This window comes from Pieris napi, chromosome 6 (assembly GCF_905475465.1).
Source record: "Pieris napi chromosome 6, ilPieNapi1.2, whole genome shotgun sequence".
NCBI lineage: Eukaryota > Metazoa > Arthropoda > Insecta > Lepidoptera > Pieridae > Pieris > Pieris napi.
Genome location: NC_062239.1, coordinates 13,160,041 through 13,184,634, shown reverse-complemented (window position 1 = coordinate 13,184,634; position 24,594 = coordinate 13,160,041). Strand labels below are relative to the sequence as shown.

Below are 24,594 nucleotides of genomic sequence, written 5' to 3'. Positions count from 1 at the left end.
CGAAGGGAGGCACGAAGCCATCAGTAAAACCAACGCAAATATTTATTATTTTATACAAAATCTCCACTGATTTATGATTGGATCTTATTACAGACAAATACTGACGAAGGCTATCTTGTTTATCTGCAAGATAATTTAACATGAGATTAAACAACAAGAAACAGATATATTTCTTTATTAAGAAACAATACCTACATATTTAAACTAGCTAAAATAAGATGTATTATTTGCTTTTATGTTTGCTTTTAATTCTAGAATGTTGCATCACGATGACATTAAATTCAGAATGCGGTGCCGTCATTATTTCTAATTTCTTTGTTGTCACTCTCAAAATTAATACTTCGTCGAAGGGATCCTGGAATGGGAAAGAAGTAAAGACAAAAATACAATTAAAATTGACTAAGGTATTGGCCCTTGTGTCGGACACATCTGAAAAAGATTCCCGATTGGGTTTGGAAAAAATAAAAAGATTAATGCACAATGCATTTTAAGGTTAAAAACGTCCCCTATTAAATGATCTGATTTAGATTTTCGGTGCTTTAATATTGTATTTACATACCAAATCTTTAATAGAGGCTTGTGTCATAGCACCTAGTCTACTCATAGCAATCCCATAGTTGGTTGCATTCATTAAATTGATGTTAGTTAAAACCGGTTCCCCTGAAATGGTGATAAATTCTTTTGACTTGATGTTATGGTTAGACAGATTTATCATGATTTATTTCAAATAGGTAATCAGTGTTAATATTCACAAAAATAAAAATTTATTAGATTTTGCTTTGATATTTCTAATAGGCGTCATTTTTGTACACTTCATTTTGCAGAAAATACAAATGCAGTTTCTATCACTAATAACAAAAAGCAAAGTACCTTCTTGGTTAGTCATAATAACACCCTCCACAGATTCATCCTCCATTATTCGATCGACTATTGGATTTATTTCGTTTAATGAAGCGGTCTATAAACAGATTAAGTAGGAGTTATAATTTTTGTAACGATTTGAAATAAGTTCACGCAAGATACGCACTGTTTTTACAAGCCATTCGTCATGAAAATTCTTCAGTAAGTTAGATATTATTTTCATAGCTCATATGGTTCTTAACTGAAAAACGAATTCAATCAAAAGAGTGGACTTATGACCGACTGCTCACCGATCTTTATAAGCTATTAAATATATTAGAGTATGAGATTAATCATTTTTGATGTTGCCACAATGCAAGCCTTCTAAAATCGTAAATCGACCAGTCTTGCTTATTATATTATAATATACCAACAACTAACCAACGAATTTTTTTTTTGACTTCTATTTTCGCACGTTAATCCGTGTACAATGCAAAATAGCACACGCAGTGAAGTCATTGTTTCCAGTCACTATTATCTCCATCGAGTTGGTCTCGATTCTAAATGCCAGTAGTTCGTCCAACACATCCTGATGGCCATGGATTAACGTTTTGTAAAGAATGTATGGATTTTTTTTATTATTTTTTTAAATGTAATTAAAGATAAGATAACAAAGATATACTAGGTAAGTAAAATGAAAGTAGTTTTAATTTACTTGCCTATATCTTAAACTATACATCTCTGCTTTTTTTTAACGTATAAATTTAAAAAAACCAGAACGGTTTTATGAATGGAGTACATTATAATATGGCTTTAATTTTTATTGTGGGACTAGGGATGGCGTTACAGAAGCAGGACCAAACTCATAATAATTTATGAATATTAAATTATAATAAAAAATTATGTTTTAGAATGAGTAGTTATTAAATTTGTTTACAATGAATTCTACATACTATTTCACTGATGGCCCTTCTAAAAGCTGAAGTCATAGGTGGTAATCTACTAGTTAAAATATGCGATAAAGTCTCGGGCACTGTTGTTAGTTGAAGGAAACCTGTAAAAATGTATATCCTTCTTCAGGTCAACACATCGAATCTCTTAGCCGCTATAAGTTTCTTTGTTCATCGATAAATGTCACAAACTGTAGGACAGAATCATCTGTGTCTGATAAACTTGCGCTCTTACTAACAAAATAAATCAATCTTATTGGACAGAATTAACAAAAACACTCCTGTCTTTTTCATAACAGCGTAAATAGAATCTGACAAAAATAATTTCGAGTTTTTTAGTTTTAAAAGTGCAATTACACTGATTTAGTTTTTATGAATAAGGCGGTTAGTTTTTATGTGACGTTCACAAGCAAACGCCTAAATAATAATATAACGTAAACAACTTTTGATTTTTTACGTTTTTCAGGATGAATATATTAACATTATATTATTGGGCTGGTTTCACATTCGCAAAGTATTAGCTTTAGGCATTTTATCCCGTGCATAACTAAAAGCATACCGTTTCGAAAATACATAATTCCCATCACGTTTGGACGCTCCTCAATACGATTTATTGCTTCGATCGTGTGCGTTGAAAATTCCTGAAAGTGGCCATTAACGCACTTAACGTTATTAATATAGTTTCGTTTGATTGAATTGCATTTTATTAATATTGTAACGATTTTATCCACTAAATTGAATTTTTTACTTTACGTGTGAAGTACACAAAAATTAAACATTGAATAACATCAAAAAACCTCTTTCTACATGACAATTTCTTATGCCGATCTGATATAAGGCAAATATAGAAGATATAAATTGCTATATAGCGATTAGATTTTACGGTTTCCTCCTAATGTATGAAAAGAAAGTTGAAGAGTCGGGGGAACATAGGGCGATAGATAGATAGTTTTATGTGCTAAAAACTTACGGCAGGCATTTCTTTATCAGGAATTTTTCTTTTTACCGTATAGGACATCTTTATAAAATATAAGCGTAAAAAGTTCAAAAAATATTAACAATAAAATGCCAACTAGAATCAAGTTGGCTTAGGTTTATTATACTTAAAAGACAAGCGTATTTTTTATATCTTAATAAAAGAAAGAACTATAAACTTCCCAATTTCCTTTCTAATCGGGCTAATACCTCTTTAATTGATTCCATAGCTACAGATAATTGATCGACTTTAACATTTAGTTTTTCAATTAGGCACCTTTTCTCTTCTTTATTTTCAGTAATTTGCTCTTTTACTTGCACGATACCATTATCAATGTCAGTGAAGCGTTTTTGAATATCTTCCAGCCGAAACTTTTGTATTAATGTTTTCTCCAGATTAGCCAAATTCAATTTATGTTCTTGTAAATTTTCTATTTTTACCATAGCCCCATGCATTTCATCAATTTTCATTCTAAACTGCTTCATATCAATTTCTCCTTCTTTCATGTCCTTTTGTTCTTGTGCTATGGTTAAAATAGCATCTCTTATATACGTAGGAAGCAGCTTGTAATATTTCCATCTTGGCTTACCAGGACAGAGAGTTATTTTTTTAATTACCTTTCTTATATTTTTGATATGGTCATTTATTTTCCTTGGTAAAATTGAATTAAAAAATCGATTGTAAACTAAGTTGTCTAATGTTGAAAGGAACTCTACGCGTTTCGCCAGTCTATCGATATTTCCTAGTATTTCTAAATCATTTATATCGCTAACAGCAACACCGACCATGAGGTTCATTAAAACTATGGCCGCTAATATTAGAAATATCAAGAAAATCAACCGGATTATGAATATTGAAGTTGCTAGTTCTCGCGTGTGCTCTTGATCAAATAAAGCTTCATAGTCAAACTCGGATGTCATCATCACCATCGTTTTAACAAATGAAGCCCACGGACTCTCGAATGGAATTTTTGAGTGGAACTGTATCATGAAACTAAGTGAAAATCCAATTACCAAAAACGCGAAAGTCAAAAGTATCTGAAAAAAAAAAATTGTTGTACAGTTCATCTAAAATATAAAAGTAAATAATAAAATAAATGTTTATAAAAATTTACTTACTTTAACAACGTTAGAAGCTACTTTTCCAAACATAAGGACATAGTAACCCCAATTGGGAAATCGTGAAAGCAGAAACATGAGTTCTATCCAGGATAAAATAAGTGCTAAAGTAGCTATATGTCTTGGCCATTCAATGTCCGTAGACATCGTCACCGAGGTGGGAAGGATGATAGCAAAAACAACTGATCCAAACTTTATCCAAGTTTCCATATGGAATAAGTATCTTGTACTTTTAACATTCATATATAATATTTCCTGGAACAATATTGATTGTAATAATAAAATTACGATTTAAGTAAAACAGCGAATAAAATATGTTTAAACTTACTTGGAGTATAATCAAACAGACTGTAGCATAAATAAAATAGCTCCAAATAGACGGCCCAAGGCAAGCTGGAGGAGTTTCATTTGTGTCTTTATAAAAGAAGACAGAAATTGTGAAAATGGTTACCGATGATACAAAAAGTGCATACACAGCTATTATGGTGTAGAAAAATGGTAATAACGCTTTCCATTTTAAGTAAAGAAAACTTTCGACAAGCGGATGCACCAATAGCCTTTTTTGCCCATATCTGTTACCAGTTTTTAGAAGAGCTTCCACTACTTTCATTTGATCTATTTCACAAGCTGTTGGCATTAATATTCTGTAGTCAACGGTTATTTCACAATTTGCATCTTCCAAGTTTTGGCAGGTGCAAATGATATAGGAGTCAAAAATGTCGTCCAAGAATTCTGTAGGTTTAGATAAGTTATTAACAATTATTTCTATTGCTGTTCGTTTGGGTTTTCTTGCACTTTCTGTGTGTCTAGATAAATCTGCCCCGTGTTGTAGAAGTAAAAGAATTACATCTCTACTTCCAAAATAACTAGCAGTGTGAAGGGGATACCAGCCTTTATCATTGAAATCGTCTAAAGTCGTATTATCGAACTTTATTATCAACTGGGCGACAACCAAAAAGTTATTTTCAGCAGCCAAATGTAATGGCGTCGAGGAGTGATATGGGCTATTAGTAGTCCTCAGTTTGACATCGGCTCCATTTAACAAAAACAATTCTACACAGTCTATGCTATTTCTTAAAACAGCAAAATGAATGGGACCAAAACCTTTTTTTTCTGCAGTAGTTAGGGAATTTATCATTTTTAATAATTCTTCAAAAGGTTCTTGTTCTAATAAAGTTTTTATAATATCTACGTGTCCCTGTTCAGCAGCAGCGTGGAAAACGTTAAAGTTGCCTGGTAATGTGATGTTAATGGAAGCCCCCTCTTCTAAAAGAGTTTTTACACATTCATGGTGACCGTTTATGATCGACTGGAATAAAGCTGTTTCGCCTTTGTCATTTTGGCTGTCGAGAATGCCTTGTTGTTTGGCTACACTCAAAAGTTCTATGAGCACGTCTATGTTACCTAAAGCTGCCGCTGAATGAATCGGTGTTTCGCCATCATTTGCCTGAAAATTATTTTAGTAAGTTATTAAGTTTAAAGAAAACACTTTTTTACCGGATTGAAGTGCGTTTTGACGTTAAATTTTAAACGACGGATATATTTTAAATTATGTAAAATAATTGTAAATTTATAATAATAACATAACTTCAATCCGGTAAAAAAGTGTTTCTTTAAATGTGTAAAGGTTATGTCAATAAAAGACAATACTAAGTTATTAAGTTATTTTAATAATCATACTAACTTGATTTCGACAATCATTTACATATTACGTCTTAATGTAAAAATTATTGTACCATAAGCAGACGTAGGTACATGTTTGCTACTGTTGGTACGGAAAAAAATTGTTTTAAAGCACAATCAGTATAGGAAAATGTATGATGATAAAAACCTACCTTCAAAGTAACGTCTGCACCTGCTTCAAGGGCTACACATACACCAGCTACCCATGAGTCCTCTACAGCGACTTGTAGCACCGTGTGACCATCTCTGTCTTTCACGTCAACCATGGCTGACAGAAGATCTACATCCTTGTATGGGTAATTGGCTAAGACCTGGAATATGAAATATGACATAAACAAAGCATCGTAAAATACCAATGGTATTTTTAGTTTTTATTAATATCAATTTATGTAAAAAACTTGCCTGTAATGCCTGCTCCAATTGCTTCTTAATACAAAGATGGAGTGGTGTTTGACCCGCCGCATTTAAACAACCCACAGATACACCAATATCCAGAAGTTGTTTGATACTGTCAATATTTGATAATTCTACAGCTGTATGGAGGGGTGTGTCTATATCATTTATGCCATCTGATCTCATTAAGTTGTGTCTTCCACCGGCTTTTATGAGCATTTTAATGACCTCTGTAAAGCTAAAGAAAAACTTGATGTCTGTATGATTGTTACATCTTTACGCGTCAAGTTAAGATTTTAACCAAATTTCGTCAGCTTGTGTTATTATTTAAATTGATTAAAAATACTCTACTAACTTTTCAGAGATGATGTCTTCATTATGATGGTGTGCTGAACCCACAACATCCAATGTAGTTCTTCCAAGGACGTCGGAAATATTAGGATTAGCCCCGGCAGCTAGAAGTAGTCTTGTACAACGACGTCTTGCGCAAGACACCGCAACGTGTAGAGGCGTCCAGCCGGGTTGGAGTAGTGGTAACTAGAAAAATATACAATCATTTTATTTTCTATTGCTCCAAGGGTTAGCCATAAATGAGGATAAATAATTACTATTTCATTTTTTTACAGTTAAATTGCTAACGAATACTTGCAAACATACCAACAGGATACTTTTATAAGTAATTAAGCTATTAAAATGTCCTTACGCTGCCCTTTATGCTCATACAGTTATGGTCGATATCATCCATCCAACTCTTCGGAAGAACTGTATTAACTTCTTCCACATCACACCTCACATTAACCATATTCTTCGTAATCGGACACATTCTTCTAACGTCCTCTTCTGCCTCAGGTGACATATCATCTGTGTCCACGCGGTTTTGCATATCTGTTTCAATAAGTATATGTAAACAATCTTAAAATCGCTTATACTAAATAAGGCATTCGCAGCAAATATTTAAAAGAACCTTCAGGAAAATCCAAGAGAATTGCCAACTGCCTTGCATTTCCCGCATAGGCTGCGAGATGTAAGGGCGTCCTTCCATACTTATCGAGACGGTTTTTGTCAGCACCAAACTTAAGTAAAAGGTTTAAAGCATCGCCTCCAGTCAAAGCTGCCAGGTGACAAGCGGACACATTATCGAGGCGGCATGTGACGTTAGGATTCGCCCCTTCTTCTAGTAACCTGATTAATAAGTAGTTTTACTTAATGTTTTATTTAAAAAAACGGTAACGACAAACTGGAAGGAGTAAGTATGGAAAAAGTAGCGTTGGTAGACCGCGTGGCGAAAGTGGGCGGAAGATGTCATGGTTGCTGATAGTAGCTGCACCACACCAAGTATAGACAATATTGGAACAAAATGGAGGAGGCACTTACCCAAGATAGGATTTACAGTAAAACATAAATAATCCACTGTAAATGTTAGGTTAATTAAAAACTTAGTACTTGGATTTTTTTGCATTTACTAAATAGTTACTTTTCTACATCTTCTACGTTATAAGACTCGATCGCTTCCAGAAGATCCGTGTTTAGTCTCCGAAGGCGGCGGTCATTTCGTCTATTGGTTGGACACGTTCCAGGAGTCAGCGGTAATGGGGTTGGTTCGGGTGGGGTAGCATTGCAAGGTATTACCGCGTGTAGCTTTGGTAATTTATGTCTTCTGAAAAGAGTATTAGTTTTTATTAGCAAAACATATAAATAAGTACATGGTGGGTCAGTGAAACATATTTTAATCGATAAATCACCTTTTTGCTAGAACTTCCGTGACACAATAAACTGAATTGGAATTGCAGTTTTAAAACAAGTAAAATAAAAGTCGAGACTTTGGCGGGAATTAAACTTTTTATTAAAATATTTTTACTTAAAATTAAATTAATTTATGTGCATAGATATAAAAAAAGTCTTATATTGTTAATATTATACCTTACGACATTGCTATGTGGTACTATATTGGCGCCATTAGATACAATTGTAAGAAGAGGCGAGTCAAAGCCTTCCTCTGGCTGGCCATTCTCAATATCTGAAATAAATAAATAAAATAATTTAATAGCACATTATGGAACGGATAGGGCGGCTTAGTGTACTTAGTTGTCTCTATAATTTATTATATAAATTAACTACTTCATTGTTGATTAACGATGGTCAGTACGGCTTTCGCGGTGGTCGCTCAGCTGGTTCTTCGTTCTCTATTCGTTAACCTTGGACATAGGTGGGCAGAGGCAATTGAGTCCAAGGGGGAGTCGCTGACGGTAAGTTTGGACAAAGCGAAAACCTTCGATCGGATGTGGCTCAGAGCACTTCTCTCGAAGCTTCCAGCCAATGGGCTCCCCGAGAAATTATGCAACTGGATTTACAGCTTTTTCGCTGTTCGGAGCGTCTAGGTGGTTTCGACGGAGCATGTTCCAACCTTAAACCCGTTAAAGCTTGGGTCCCATAAGGCTGTGTCCTATCCCTGACCCGGTTTATTCTGCATATCAATGATATGTTGCAACTTAGCAACATTCATTACTATGAATGTTGAATTTGAACTGTGAAATGTTGAAAATACTTTTTACACTAGCAGGGCAGGTGTTTCTCTAATAGTTGTCGATGAGGACCGGAATAAACTTGTCGAAAGAAAGTTGATACTCTGCTACGTGGAGTCTCGGACTGGGGTGGACTAAATCTAGTGCAATATACAACTCACAAGTTTGCGCGTTATCCGCCAAAAAAAATAGCCTTTGTCGCTACTCCTCTCTTCGATACTCTCCTTAAAGCCTCAGCTAGCATCGGAATACTGGGCGTTGACATATCGAATGACGTTTAGATTCGCGGTTATTTGGAAGGAAAGGCTAAGTTAGCCTCTAAGAAGCTTGGTATGCTCAGAAATTCGAGACGTTACTGCACTCCGGGTCACTGCTTGCAATTCTATAAAGCGCAAATTAGGCCCCACATGGAGTACTGCCCTCACCTCTGGGCGGAAGCTCCCCAGTACCAGCTCCTTCCGCTTGACCTTATTTAATGAAGAGTGATTCGAATCGTCAACAACCAGTCACTTTTGTTCGGACCTGCAGCTGAGTTTCATCATCGGACGTCAAGGCATAAATACAAAATACCATCCGTATCACCTCGACGTCCGTCGTTTCACAACTGAGCGTTTCTTAAGGCAGCTTTTGCCGAGCAAAACCACTATGTGGAACCAGCTGCCCACTACACCACACCAAGTATTTCCGAACCAATTCGACTAAGAGTCCTTCAAAAAAGGAGCGTACCAATTCTTAAAAACCCGGCAACGCATTTGCCTCCTGTTACATTAAAAAAATCAGTTATATTTCTACTGTATATTTAAATTAAACGCCACTCACATTGATAGCTGATAACATTTCGCCCTTGAATATATCTTCATTTTATATTTTTCATCGAACATTGTATTTGTTTGTCAAAGTGCTATAAAGTATGTTTTAGTACGTAAAAATTATTTTATAATAATATGGTGTAAATTTAATTAATAATATTTATGTATTGATTAATCTACTATTGCTAAACAATACATTTTCCTTTTAACATAATTGACATAAGCATTTGTGAGCAAACCCATGGAAATCAGCGAGATGCAATTTTATTCAATTTACACGCAAAAGCCTAGTTAAGCTGTAAATCTCACCTCTGCAAAACAACGAAGAAAACATTGTTGTCCAGTTTGTTATTCACTTCTGTTTAAGGGTTATTTAAATTCCATTTTGTTTTTGCGACTTCTTTTCAGATCTTATAGTTTACACGACCAGAATGTCTCGTGGTTATCGCATGACTAACTAATAAACAAACATTGGCCATAACTTAATGAAGGCCACATGCGCGCGCGCACCGCTGTAAACCTGTTACATTCGTATTTTAAATATTTAAAAAATCAAATAAAAGATGTTATAACTGTGTTTCTTTGTTTTGATCACGACTTCAATTATGAAGAAGGAAAGAAGGTACAAAATGGTCAGACTTAGGTTAGGTTACCTTTACTAGTTTAATATGTAAGTTTAGGCGCATTATCTTTGATGATGATATCTTTACATCTTGTCGTGCGTTATTTTTTCAAAAAAGAAAATAAACTAAATTTGTGACCCGGAACTTTTCTGTTCTTATGGTATTTGACCCAGTGGCAAACCCAGGAGACGTAATTTCGTTTATCTTTTTGGTAAAGTTGATACGAATTTAAATAACAAAGTAAATTTTTAAAGATAATTTATTTACAATAAAATATATACGTTCTTTCAATTCTTTACAAATTTGTTAAATAACATTACAAATATCGATTTATAAAAGAACATATTTTTTAAACATATTTTATTTTTCACTTAATTTGTTGTCTAATCGAATTAAATATTGTTTGATACTTTCAATTTCTGTCGATATTTGGGTCATTTGTCTACGCAAATCGTTAACCGGAGTTTTAGTTTCTTCAATTAAATTTGTGATTTCATCCTTAACACTATCCATCCCATGATCCAACACAGCTAAACGTTTCATAATCTCATCATATTTCATTTTTTGTACTAACGGTTTCTCTGGTTTTACTATATTGGACGATTGTTCACTATTATTTTCTAAATTGGTAACAGCCGTATGCATTTCATCAATTTTCTTCTTGAATTCTTCCATGTTTATTTCGTCGTCTTTTTGTTTCATTTTTTCTTGAGCGATTGTGAAAATTGCTTCTCTGAGATGTGTCGGTAGAGCCTTATAATACTTCCATTCTGGTTTTCCCGGTGCAAGTATTATCATGTTCACTACCCGCCTTTTCTTTTTGATGCCTTCTATTATTCTTTTCGGTAAAATGAAGATAAAAACCCTGTTATAAACCAAATTATCTAGGGTGGACAAAAACTGCACCTGTTTAGACAATCGGTCTATGTTTCCTAATATTGCCAAATCATTTATATCGTTGACAGCGACACCTACCATTAAATTCATGATTACAATAGCTGCCAGTATAAGAAATATTAGAAAAATAAAACGGACAACAATTAGAGAAGTAGCAAGTTCTCTTGAGTTTTCTTGATCGAAAAGCGATTGATAGTCGAATTCTGATGTCATCATTACAACGGTTTTAACAAACGCAGCCCATGGACTTTCAAATGGAATTTGGGTATGAAACTGTATCATGAAGCTTAACGAAAATCCGACGATGATAAAGACGAATGTTAATAAAATCTGAAAAAAAAAGAAATATATTTATAATGTATGTACATTCCTATATGTATAACAATCATTTCCCGTTTATAGTAGTGACTTGAGGTAATAAAAAAAAAAACCTATACCCCAACATTGAGGTCGTGCTTTGGAAAACCGCTCTTACGTTGAAGGAAAATATCGTAGATACAGAAATCTAAGTCCCAGACCTAAAACGTTGTAGCACAACTGGCCCTTTTTCTGGTAAGGTTTTCTTAGTGCACGTTTAGGCGAAATCTCATATTGAATCGGAGAATATTATTTTGTCTGCGCATTTTATGGAATAATATATTTCATAGGTTTGATACCATTTTCTAATAATAAAGTGCATTGACTTAAAATTGTTCTCTAATTCATGATTTGATAGGTTTAGGTGTAATATATTTTCCATAATAATAACTGTAATATGGAGAATAACAAACTTACTTTGATAACGTTGATAGCTACTTTTCCAAACATTAGAACATAGTAGCCCCAACTGGGGAATCGAGATAATAGAAACATCAGTTCTATCCAGGAAAGAAGGAGTGCTAAAGTAGCTATATGTCTAGGCCAGTCCGCAGTCTCAGCTAAGTTTATAGATAATGGCAGAATAACGGCAAGGCAAATCGATCCGAATTTTATCCATGTTTCCATTTCACAAAAATATCTTTTGTTTCTTACATTCATGTATAATATTTCCTGTAATAAAATTTTATTTTTTTATTGTTTTTAAATACTTAAAATACTTAAGGTGAAAGTAAAGGTAATCATATATATTTACCTGCAGTATTATTAAAACCACGGATACATACACAACATTTGCCCAAATAACAGGAGATAGAAAATCAGGTGGATTGCTAGCTGTATCTTTATAAAAGAATACAGACATCGTAAAAATAGTTAACGAAGAAACTAACATGGAGTATAAAATAACGATAACATAGAAAAATGGTAGCAAAGCTTTCCACTTCAAATGCAAGAAGCTCTTCACTAACGGATGTACAAGTAATTTCTTTTGTCCATATCTATTGCCAGTTTTGAGAAGAGCTTCAATTACTTTCATTTGCTCCATTTCACAAACTGAGGGAATAAGTATTCTATAGTCAATGCTGATCTCACAGTTTGAGTCGTGGAAGTTGGGACAGTTCGAATTTATATAGGAATCGAAAACCCCACACATGAATTCTGTTGGCATGGACAATGTGTTTAAAATCATGTCAATAGCTGTCTGTCTATATTTTCGAGGACCATCAGTGTACCCTGACAAGTCTGCGCCTTTTTTTAGGAGTAATGTTATAATATCTCTACAGCCGTGATGGCTGGCGGTATGTAGAGGAAACCACCCTTTGCTGTTCACTTCGTGTATTGTAGTTTTATCAAACTTTACAATAAATTTAGCAACATCAATAAAATTTTTCATAGCAGCGAGATGTAACGGTGTTGAACAGAAATGTGGACTATCCGTTGTTCTTAATCTCACATCTGCATTCTTCGAAAGTAAAAGCTCGACACATTCAACACTATTGCTCATTACGGCAGAATGTATCGGGCCAAACCCTCTCCAATCTCTAGCAGATAGCGAATCTATCATTGATATAGCTTCCCCCTCGTTGTGCTCTAATAGAATCTTTAATATTTCTGAATGACCATACTCTGCAGCTTTATGTAGCACGCTCACCTCTCCAGATAACTTAATTTGAATAGACGCTCCTTCTTCCAATAATGCATTAACGCAGTCTGTATTGCCATTGATAATTGCTTTAAATAATGCTGTTTCACCATCTTCATTCTGGCAGTCAATTATGCCTTTTTGTCGTGCTACACTTAATATTTCCAATAGCACATCTATGTTTCCGATGTCAGCTGCTGAATGAACCGTAGTTTGACCATCATATGCCTAAAAATTGAATATCATTTAAGTTTACACTATAAAGATTACGGATCTCATATAATATTACTCATACTTTAAGTGTAACATCGGCTCCGGCTTCTAAAGCAATGCATACGCCGGGCACCCAGGCTTCTTCGACAGCCTCTTGAAGTACTGTATAGCCATCCTTATCCTTTACATCTATCACTGCTGATAGCGGATCTGCATTTAAATACTCATAGTTGGCCAACACCTGAAATGTTAGATTGTACCTTATAACCTGCGCCGTATGATATTATTAGCTGTAAGATCTGTTCGAACGTTTTATCTAAGAAATTATATTAATCTATAAAAGTGTTTTTACTTTAACACAAATAGGCTAGCGTTAGCTTTTATCGCTACTGATATTGAGTCTAGCTCTGACTAAACATAATAGAATGTCTTGCTGACAGTAGGGTGACAGCAGCGTAAACTATGATTACCTGTAAAGGTTCGTGTAACCTCTTTTTAACGCATAAGTGCATCGGCGTTTGTCCTTCCGAATTTAAGCAGCTCACACTTGCACCAATGTCTAAAAGTGTAGTTATTGCATTAATATTTTCTAGTTCCACGGCTGTGTGTAGTGGAGTTGCGATGTTATCGAGTTCTTTTGATTTCATGGTGTTGTATGTTCCGCCAGCTTTGGTAAGCATCTTAATTATTTCTGCAAAACTGAAAGAAATAACGAGATTTTTCATATTAGAAAAACTGTCTGAGATTTATGGCCAAAAACCTGCAAAATGCAATACTTTCTGATTATGAATAGTACACTAGCTGTGAATGTAGTTTTGTATCGTGTTACACATAAATCACTGAATAGATTCTGGTCAGTAATAGTATCTGCCTCATATGTCTACCTATACCAGTCAGACCAGAGTCGCTGGCGCTACACAAAGCTATTTATACTAACTTGTCAGCTTTGATATCAACGTCAAGATAATATGCTGACGCAATCACGTCAAGTGGCGTACGACCCTGTGCATCCACAATGTTTGGATCTGCTCCAGCAGCTAACAGAAGCCTGGTGGAGTGACTTTTAAGGCAAGATACGGCCACGTGTAATGGTGTCCAGCCTGTCTGAAGAAGTGGTAACTGCAAAATTAAATTGAAGGGTTAGGTGTCTTATGAAACACGAAACTATTTTCCACTTTTTTATGCCTTCAGACAGTATATAGTAAAGACCCACCGTTCCTTTAATCTGGAGACAACTATGGTCAATATTGTCCTTCCAGCTACTAGGAAGCGTCCGGCTCACATCTGAGTCATCGCAGCGTACATTTACCATTGCTTGAGACTCTGGACACAGGTTTTTTACGTCTTCTTCAACATCAGATGACATGTCCTCTGATTCAACGCGATTTTGAATTTCTGTAATTATTTAAAGTTTTAAATATTTAAGGAACAAGTACGAATTAATACGACATATTTTTATGTGAATAGAACATAGAAAGCTAAAAGCGTCATATTTTTTACGATATATTGTGACACCACCGTATGGATTCAGATCCTTTGTTTTAGTTAAATTGAAGAATGATTTATTCAGTTAGATGTTCTTCGTTCAAACCCAGGTAAAACAATAATTGTTTGAATGATTTTATTTAGGTATAAAAATTCTAGTTTTTGATGATCAGATAGGGGTAGAAGTGTGTCTGCTACATCACATATTCACACCCAAGGGACTTCAACAACATATATTTTGATCTTGATGTTAATATTTTAAAATATTTGTACGTAGGTATTTAATGTTTGTATGGGATATTCCTTTATGGAAATATTTCAATAATTTACACTTGTCTAAAAATTACATTTACAATTTTGTTTTACGTAGACCTTATTTAATTATTGTTTATTATTCGCACAGGCCGAAAGGAAGCTTCACTTGACATGGAAGAATAAACTAATTACGAATCTGACGAAATCAAATTACACTCGTCAAAAACGTTTTGTAAGCGACTTTAATTTTGGAAATTTTCAAGCCCCAGAGGTATTTTTAATGCATCATGGAGATTGCTCAGAATTTTATGGTGAGTGCTGAAAATTCCAAAAAACGATGAACTAGGCATCATAAACATTTTATTAGGTATCTCCATTTCACGTTAAGACACTTAAAAGCAATCTAAATTATATTTTTATGGGTCTCGTAAAATATGATGGGCATTTCATATTGGGCAATTTACAGAGCTTTTCATATAAAAAATTAAGTCCTCATTTCTCATCAACTATAATTATTTTCTTATGTACCTATATAAAGTCTCTCCGATATTTCATTTTAATTTAAATAATAAACAAACTTTGGAATTATTTGATTTCGATTGATACTAATATCTTATTGGGTCAGAGATGTTATCGGCCAATGAATTGCGCCATAGTTTAGTCTTTCACAATGCTTTTTTTAAATAAATGACATTATAAATACATTTATAGTTGCAATATTTTTTACAGGGTCCTTTAGCAACGGACACAATGACCCGAATAAACGAAAATGGCAATGTCGTGGGGACGATTATCGTGAACTGTGAAGGGTTTCCGGAGACCACGACTCTGGACAGTTTGACAGCGGCCACCTATTCCACTCATATGAGAAATTTATCGCATCACGCGACGAATGCTCTTAAAGAAATTGTAAGTAATTTGGCTTTTAAATAATTAATGAACAAGTCATTTATAACTTTACCATATAGATTTATAAAAGAAGCAAATATAGTATCATTTATAAGCTTCTATTTATTTCTTAGATATAGTTATTATCTTGTATATTAATTGGACTTCTTCTGAAGTTAACCATAGATTTTTTCATATATCTTTTCAGATTTGTTTTATAAAAAATATACTTACAGGACGTGACGGATGAGTTAATGGTTTTGCGTCTGGTCTCCAAGAAGACAGAAGCAGTGGTCGCACCAGATCATGAATTTCATTTAATTGTGGTCATGAGGAAGGCTTGATATTATAATATTTTAAAGAAATTTAATTATGTCGACCATTTAAATTTGTAAAATCGTACAATTCTCTGTTTGTAGTTCAACAGATATTGGTCCAGGGTTTTGATTCTTCAAAATTTTATTAAATGTGAAAAAACGTATTGTGAAATAGAATTATTAATACAGAATGTTTGTATTATTTAGAATGTGGGCTTAGTTTAGAATGTGGTTTTGTATTTTCCCTAGTGGGAGTGCCATGCTGTTGCCTTCGGCCTTCAGCCAAATGGGCAGGCACGACCGGGGCAGTACCACTGTCTCTCAGAAAACCGGCGTGAAGTGATGCAATAAGTTCGCCTTATTGTACTCGCGTTTCGTGCGGTGAGAGAGACTCCCGGAGCCCATTCCCCCCCCCCACAAGAAATATGAAGGTGCAGAAAAAAAAACAGAATCTACCCCAGGGGGGTACCACACGCGCTCGCGGTGGAGAATCCCCCTCTGGGCGTCCAACACCGGGACACTCTGCGCCCGGTGGTGGACGCACAGGCTGCCCTTCGTATTCTGGGGGGGGGCAATTCTGCGCTCGGTAAAAACATTATTCGTTCTCGGGGCAAACGGAGCAATTTAAAAAAGGCACCCCCGTCCACACTCGCCGTGGACTTCACAAATGTTAGGGGGCTCAATTCCAACATCAACGCCGTCCACTACCACTTAGAGACTGCGAAGCCGGCCTTGCTCTTTCTTACCGAGACTCAGATGTCCCCCCCGGCTGATACTTCCTACCTCTCCTACCCGGGGTACAAATTGGAACATTCATTTGTGCCGCGGGCGGGAGTTTGCGTGTACGTCAGAGAGGATATCTGTTCTCGTCGCCTCGGGACGCTTGAAGGAAGGGACCTATCTAACCTCTGGCTGCGCTTAGACTGCGATGACCATCCGCGATTCTACGCATGCCTGTATAGGTCCCATAGCGGAAATACCGAAACTGACCGACTCATTGAGCACATCCAAATGGCTACAGATTCCCTGCTCGAAGGGTTCCTACCGCTGAAATCGTGATACTTGGCGATTTTAACGCCCACCATGCCGATTGGCTCGGCTCAGAAACCACCGATCATGCGGGAAGATCCTTTCACGACTTTGCTTTGGCTTACGACTTGACGCAAATGGTCCCTGCGATTACGCGAATACCAGATGTGGATGGTCATAAACCCTCTTTGTTGGACCTTCTGCTGACTTCACATCCGGAGAACTACCAAGTCTCTGTTGAACCGCCATTGGGTTCATCAGATCATTGTGTGGTCCGGAGCATTGTGCCGTTCACGCGCCCTCTTCGGCCTAGCTTCACGGGCTGTCGCCGCGTGTGGCACTATAAGTCAGCAGATTGGGATGGGATGCGGTCTTTTTTTGCGTCCTACCCTTGGGGGCCCATTTGCTTTTCGTCGAGTACTCCAGATGCCGTCGCTGACTCTGTCGCCGAGGTGGTCCTGCAGGGTATGGAACTCTTTATTCCATTCTCTGCGGTGCCGGTCGGTGGCAAGTCCCAGCCTTGGTTTAGGCGTTCTTGCAAAGCGGCTTTGCGCCGCAAGCGTGAATGCTTTAAAGCCTGGGCAGAAGCGGTGACATCCTGTGATGTGACTATCGGCGAACGTAAAAAAGCATACAATTCAGCCTCCAGGTCCTTCAAGCGAGAAATCGCTAAAGCAAAGTCAGAGCACATTGCCAGATTTGGTGAGAAATTGGCCCACCTCCCTTCGGGAACTCGAGCCTTCTGGTCTCTTGCCAAAGCTGTCCAAGGGAATTTTTGTCAGCCCTCAATTCCACCACTGCATAGGGAGGATGACTCACTGGCCCTTACCGCGAAAGAGAAGGCCGATCTTCTAGGCTGTCTCTTTGCGTCGAACTCCACTTTGGATGATCAAGGGAAGGAACCACCGACATTATTGCGGTGTGATACTACGATGCCCGAAGTTATATTCCGGCAACGTGCTATCCGTAAAGCTTTGTCTTCCTTGGACATCCATAAGTCGAGCGGGCCCGATGGCATCCCTCCAATTGTGCTGCGTACTTGTGCTCCTGAGTTGGTTCCGGTCCTAACGCGCTTTTTCCGGTACCTTTACACGCTCGGCACTGTTCCGAAGTGCTGGAAGATCGCTTCGATACATCCGATCCCTAAAAAAGGCGATCGCTCTGATCCGTCCAACTATCGCCCAATAGCTATAACCTCCTTGTTCTCCAAAATAATGGAAACCATTATTAACAGCCAGCTCCTGAGGTATCTAGAGGGCCACCAGCTGATTAGCGATTCTCAGTACGGCTTTCGTCGTGGTCGCTCAGCTGGTGACCTCCTTGTATACCTTACACATAGGTGGGCAGAGGCAATTGAGTCCAAGGGGGAGGCGCTGGCGGTAAGTTTGGACATTGCGAAAGCCTTCGATCGGGTGTGGCACAGAGCACTGCTCTCGAAGCTTCCAGCCTATGGGCTCTCTGAGAAATTATGCAACTGGATTTCCAGCTTTCTCGCTGATCGGAGCATCAAAGTCGTCATCGACGGAGCATGCTCCGACCTGAAACCTTTGAATGCTGGTGTCCCACAAGGCTGTGTCCTATCCCCGACCCTGTTTATTCTGCATATCAATGATATGTTGCAGCTTAGCAACATTCATTGCTATGCGGACGACAGCACTGGGGATACTTTTTACACTGGCCGGGCAGGTATTTCTCGGGCTGTTGTCGATGAGTACCGGAACAAACTTGTGTCTGAAGTCGAAACTCTTCTACGTGGAGTCTCGGACTGGGGTAGACTAAATCTAGTCCAATTTAACCCCAAGAAGACACAAGTATGCGCGTTTTCCGCTAAAAAAACTCCCTTTGTCGCTACTCCCCTCTTTGAAGACACTCTCCTTAAAGCCTCAGCTAGCATCGGAATACTGGGCGTTGACATATCGAATAACGTTCAGTTTCGCGGTCATCTGGAAGGAAAGGCTAAATTAGCCTCCAAAAAGGTTGGTGTGCTCAGCAAGGCGAGACGGTACTTCACTCCGGGCCACCGCTTGCAACTATATAAAGCGCAAATTCGGCCCCACATAGAGTACTGCTCTCACCTCTGGGCGGGAGCTCCCCAGTACCAGCTCCTTCCACTTGACCGTATTCAACGAAGAGCGGTTCGAATCGTCGACGACCAGTCACTTTCCGAGCGGCTTGATCCCTTGGCGCTGCGTAGAGATGTGGGATCTCTCTGCATCTTCTACCGCATTTACCATGGAGAGTGTTCAGAGGAGTTGTTCGGTCTAATACCTGCAGCTGAGTTTCATCATCGGACGTCAAGGCAAAATACAAAACTCCTCGACGTCCATCGTTTCACAACAGAGCGTTTTCAAAGGCAGTTTTAGCCGCGCACCACCACTTTGTGGAACCAGCTGCCCACAGAAGTATTTCCGAACCAATTCGACTTAGGGTCCTTCAAGAAAAGAGCGTACCAATTCTTGAAAGGCCGGCAACGCACTTGCGAGCCTTCTGGCATTGTGAGTGTCCATGGACGGCGGTATCACTTAACATCAGGTGAGCCTCCTGCCCGTTTGCCTCCTATTACATAAAAAAAAAAAAAAGATAGTTATACCAATACATGTTAATACAGTACACAGGCAACGCTGCTACACCTCGATGTTTAAGAAATACGCTACAACCTCGTCACTGGTATTTTTATAAATAATGGTAATCAGTACAGTACTATCCCTAATAAGACCGTGTGAGTTAATTATTCATAGAGAATAATATCTTTTGAAGTCAGAAGTCAAAGTCAAAATCATTTATTCATATAGGTAACACAATGTGCACTTATGAACGTCAAAAAAGAAATATACATTAAATGCTTCTAATTTTACATTTACTGCAAGTTCCCACTTTACATTAAAACAGTCGTGGATGTTGATTATCGCCCCAGAGTCTGGAAATGCAGCCGCGAGATTCAGTCGCGTTACCTCTTTATACTGGAGAAATTCATATCCAAACACTAGGATCGTTTAAATATTAATTTATATTATAATAGGCCTTAGCAAACAGCTTTACTTTAATGTACGATTTAAATTTATTTATTGACAAATGGTAAAGGAAATCTAGTTAAATACCCATACAGTACAGTACGTACTACTTAATAAAAAGTGCCAGTAATCGTGACTCATGCACATAACAGATTTATTTATGAATATAAAGATAGCCTTTGTTCAGATTTCATTTAAATAACAACCGCTGTCCCGGCCGACGCCGTTGTCCCAAATTTTAGTAGCTGAAGGTGCGAGATGCTCAGCTCACAAGAATGTGTGAATATGTGAAAGTAGTATACAATTAAGAAGAGAGAAAGTAGTAGTGTAATTTATGTACAACAAATCAGATTAGAATATTGCTCTGTCTTATTCATTTCTTGCTTCCTCTTTAAGTGGCGAAGTCTTCTTCAGGCCCGTATTTAAAGTGGTGAGCCCATCCGATAACTTTGATAAAATCCCACCCCCTTGAACCTCTGATCCTACCTTAGGTCTCTTGGTGCAAACATCTCATAATTTATATATAATAATTGACTATATGTGCTAGGGTTGTTCAGTTCAGTTCTCACGACGATATTTGTTACCTATTTCACCTTCCTAATAAAACACTAAATATGTTATACAAATACTTCTGACATTTATTAAATATAAATTTAAATATACATTTCACAGTCCACTGGCTGGCAAGCTGTACAGCCTTCGTAATATCAATCATAAACAGTTTTCTTTATTTGATTTCAGGCGAGTCGTGCATTCATATATTTTAATATATTTTCGAAAACTCATTACTGTCGCCCGTAGTATTTTGTTTAAATCTATCGCACAATTTCCTCTAGCAAGACCGGCCAGCTTAATATGAAAAGTTTTGAAAGCAACGGGTTTTTGTTCTGTTGAGTAAAATATTTGTGTGCGGAAGTTTGCTACCATTTATTATTAAACTTATTTAAAGCTTAGGGAGTTGACGATATTGTTATGTAAATCTTGTATTGAAACGACGTCTTGTCTAGTGATTTAAAGTTTCCTGATTTATAAAGCATTTTCAAGATGCGGAAAACCTAGTTAGTCTTGATGATATAGGCTAAATTATACTTTGAAAAATTGAAATTAAACATACAAAAACATACCTTCGGAAAACCCCAACAAAATAGCAACTTGGCGAGCATTTCCAGCATACGCTGCAAGATGCAATGGAGTTCTTCCAAGGACGTCCAGCCTATGCTTCTCGGCTCCATGTTTGGCGAGAATACCGAGTGAGTCTCCACCATTTATCGCAGCTATGTGACATGCCGATACCAGGTCAAGGCGGCATGTTGCGTTTGGATTTGCACCAGAATTTAGTAACCTAAAGAACGAAAATTATGCTACTTTGGACGCACAGTTTGATAACGTATCACAATATTATTTCAACTGTAGGTAGTATTTCAAGATATTGCAAGCTAGCTACTTACTGACTACTAATCCTATATCTATTTATGTATCAAATTGTAAAATTTGAGTACCATACGTCACACGAAGATACAATTACTTATAACAAATAGGCTAAATGTAATTTTTATTCAAACTTAATTTTACTCATCAGTGCATGCTGCTTGAAGGTGTTTTTATTCTTGTTAGTATATTTCCGTTTAAATCTATTTCACTAGCGTACTTAAAAACGCCACGAGAGAATAGCTGTTTTCTGTATAATGATTTGCCAATATCATATTTCCAGGCACATAAGTTTGGTTATAGATTCGTATATACAAGTTGTTTGACCTTCGCTTATACAATATATACCTTTCAACCTCATCCACATTGTGTGATTCTATTGCTTCTAGCAATTGAGTATTAAGTCTTCTGGTGCGGCGATCGCTTCGTCGCCATTTCTTTGGCCAAGTACAAGCAGTGTCTGGTGCGGGAGATGAATCGGGGGTGGAAAGCACTGATGATGGAGCCAGGCTGAGTGGTGGGTAGGGTCTATGCTTTCTGTAACATAATTATATTCAATTTAAATTGCGTTCCGTCATATTTATACTAGTAACATATATTACTACCTGACGCCGCTAACTTCATTTCGCTTTAATATGTTTTATGAAACGGGTTTTTAGGTTTTACCGTGAAATTTTCCCCAAAGTTCAAGGAATAAATATATAAATTAATAAAAAATAAGTAAGTGTCGTCAACTATTGTACTAAATATTTAGAACGTAAATTGCTTTTAATGCTGTTAATTATATTGTCCAAGTTCTTGTATATCTACAAGTTAGCCAAAAAATCCAGCCAGATTTGAGCTGGATGAGGTAATTGAGAGTTTGCTCACGCAATTAAGAAAAAATAATACCTTTCATTGCTTGTTGCCTGTTCAGACCTGTCGTTGAGCAATGGCGAGGTTTCATTTTCCTCGGGTATACCTCGTTCTATGTCTGAAAGTTACAATTGGATATATTATGATTTCTATTTTATTGAACATTTTGTAATTTAGTCTATACCAGATGTGCTTACAACTAGAATCATTGATGATTCAACCCATAAACTAAGCTTTAAGGTGATTAAGAATTTGAAGACATTCTTTTCTGGGTTGAATGACTGGTGAAATTATTATTGTTTGAACTTGTAAGTATAGAAGGTACAGGAATGAAACCTACTTGCTTTTTCGTTGCAATAAAATAAACACATACGTGACTGTCGCATACCCCATTACAACGTAACAAGTAACGGGAGGTGAAACATGTGCTGGCGTGGCAACTTGTAAAATATTCACTTTATCGTAGCCTAAATAGGCAAATAGATACTTAATAAATAACGAAACATAGGATTTGAGAAATATGTGAGTTAGAGTTATTATTAGTAAGTATTTACTAAAACGTCATACTTGCCCATGGGGAATTTCGATGTTAACATTGTAATGTTTACACTCAAATAAACGCGGTAAAATGTGTGCGATGGTCAATGCGTTACTACGAAAACTGATGATAATGGACGTGCGCCTGAGTCAATGAAATTATACTTATTGACTATTGTAATAGGTAGTTTTCGTAAATAATGAAAATATTACTTATTCTATTCCTGAATTACTATTGTTAGGTTAAGTTTGATAATGTTAAATAGAAACTATTGGAAGATTACAATTAAATTATAAGTGCTTTTCAGAATATTCATGTTATTCAAACAACTTAAATTTTTAAGATATTATTAGTATGCTACCTCATCAGTATGTTACCAGGTAGTCTCAGCAATACGGTGAACTAAGTTACTAAGACTGGTAGAATTGAAATAAGCAACAAATGTAGAGTTATTTCTGCTTCATAGTGCGAATTAATGTCAAAATGGCATTTAGTTTTTACTGCCATCAGTCCCATTATTGGTATTAATTTTATTATTGACATGTATTAGCATACTAAAGTTTTAAATTCGCAAAAAGCATATGCATTATGCATGCATACGCACTGTTGCATGAGTATGAAGTTTGAATGAATTTGTTTAGTTATTTAGTTGTTCAGTTTGTCACCGCCATTAAGTGACTAATGTTCTAAATGCTTAGCAAATAGTTCAACGTAATTGCATTGTGCATCGCAAAGCATTTTAGTTTAATCTCCAGGGCGTGGCCCTTAATGGATTGTTAAGACTGTTTCAAACAATTTGAAGAATAACATCTATTAAAACCTTTGTCATACATGTAAAAAGTATTCATCCACGCACTAGGGAAATTAGTTGAATCGTTTTTGTAGTTTTTATTAATTTAATCAATAACTATATGTTTTATTCCTGAAGGAATAAATCAACTTTTTATGGTGTCTATCTCTTGACCAAAATAACTAACTACCTTACCTAACTTAAGCGGTTTAGAAGCCTCAAGTGCGTCTGTAATTAATAGAGTATCGTACTTATAGATTTTAATAAAGTAGATAACAGATTAATAAGATTCTAAAATGTCTGGTATTAAAAGGTAATTTTAATTTTAACACATATTACCGGATTTTTTACAAGTATAGGTAGAAACTTCGACTAACCTCGTTCCATAGTCACAAAATAAACAAAACTCCCCGCATTTGGCAGTTTTACACAAATGTGATAACTATGTCACAGAAAATACTGCATTAACTACAATCAAATAACATTGACAATATATCGAAAATTTGTAGACAAATATAGGTATAGACAGTTTAGTTGTAGTCAAGGCTTTATTGTTATTTAATATTAATTTAATCGTTTGTTTATTAGAGATGTTGTGTTGAATTGTGTTATTCTCAACGAGTATATCGTGAGTTTAAAGATCGGTTGTGCATGAATAGATTTTTCTTTTTACAATTGACACCAACACTTTCTTGCTCGGGAAGGTAAACATCGTGAGAAAATTAGGTTGTGAAGTTAGTAGTGTGTCCGGCACGTACGTATAAGACAAGTGCAGAAATTCGAGTTAATTTTTAATTTTAGGTCCAAAATATAAATTTTATTGCGAAGATGAAGATCGTCAAATTCGAATAACCCGATATTGGCACGAACATGTAAAAAATGTTTAAATGATTTGTGTCTCTCTACTTCACGTTATTTACTAAAATATATAATAATAGGTCTTCTTCCAGTCTACGAACTACTACATCTATATCC

At 36.4% G+C, this 24,594-nt stretch overlaps 4 protein-coding genes across 4 annotated transcripts; 1 reads left to right on the top strand and 3 right to left on the bottom strand.

Moving 5' to 3' along the window:
* Positions 1–159: 159 nt before the first annotated feature.
* On the bottom strand, positions 160–1,271 carry LOC125050664 (dynein light chain roadblock-type 1-like). The gene is made up of 4 exons (XM_047650646.1): positions 1,028–1,271; positions 871–958; positions 560–660; positions 160–355 (listed from the first exon to the last, which is right to left on the bottom strand). The coding sequence occupies exons 1-4, from the start codon at positions 1,082–1,084 to the stop codon at positions 224–226; spliced, it is 378 nt and encodes a 125-aa protein (XP_047506602.1). The 5' UTR covers positions 1,085–1,271; the 3' UTR covers positions 160–223.
* A 29-nt stretch (positions 1,272–1,300) lies between these two features.
* LOC125050661 (transient receptor potential channel pyrexia-like) lies at positions 1,301–9,755 on the bottom strand. The gene is made up of 11 exons (XM_047650640.1): positions 9,601–9,755; positions 7,881–7,977; positions 7,435–7,617; positions 6,925–7,142; positions 6,664–6,845; positions 6,316–6,497; positions 5,970–6,198; positions 5,720–5,878; positions 4,213–5,331; positions 3,885–4,139; positions 1,301–3,803 (listed from the first exon to the last, which is right to left on the bottom strand). Exons 1-11 carry the CDS (start codon positions 9,623–9,625, stop codon positions 2,937–2,939), a joined length of 3,516 nt encoding a protein of 1,171 aa, XP_047506596.1. The 5' UTR covers positions 9,626–9,755; the 3' UTR covers positions 1,301–2,936.
* Positions 9,756–9,810: 55 nt separating this feature from the next.
* LOC125050665 (dynein light chain roadblock-type 2-like) lies at positions 9,811–16,152 on the top strand. Its single transcript, XM_047650647.1, has 4 exons — positions 9,811–9,913; positions 14,912–15,074; positions 15,493–15,672; positions 15,888–16,152. Exons 2-4 carry the CDS (start codon positions 15,051–15,053, stop codon positions 15,993–15,995), a joined length of 312 nt encoding a protein of 103 aa, XP_047506603.1. The 5' UTR covers positions 9,811–9,913; positions 14,912–15,050; the 3' UTR covers positions 15,996–16,152.
* Positions 10,246–24,141, bottom strand: LOC125050662 (transient receptor potential channel pyrexia-like). Its single transcript, XM_047650641.1, has 11 exons — positions 23,997–24,141; positions 22,328–22,409; positions 21,785–21,973; positions 21,133–21,350; positions 14,237–14,418; positions 13,961–14,142; positions 13,494–13,722; positions 13,106–13,264; positions 11,923–13,038; positions 11,586–11,840; positions 10,246–11,141 (listed from the first exon to the last, which is right to left on the bottom strand). Exons 1-11 carry the CDS (start codon positions 24,004–24,006, stop codon positions 10,275–10,277), a joined length of 3,489 nt encoding a protein of 1,162 aa, XP_047506597.1. The 5' UTR covers positions 24,007–24,141; the 3' UTR covers positions 10,246–10,274.
* Positions 24,142–24,594: the final 453 nt, after the last annotated feature.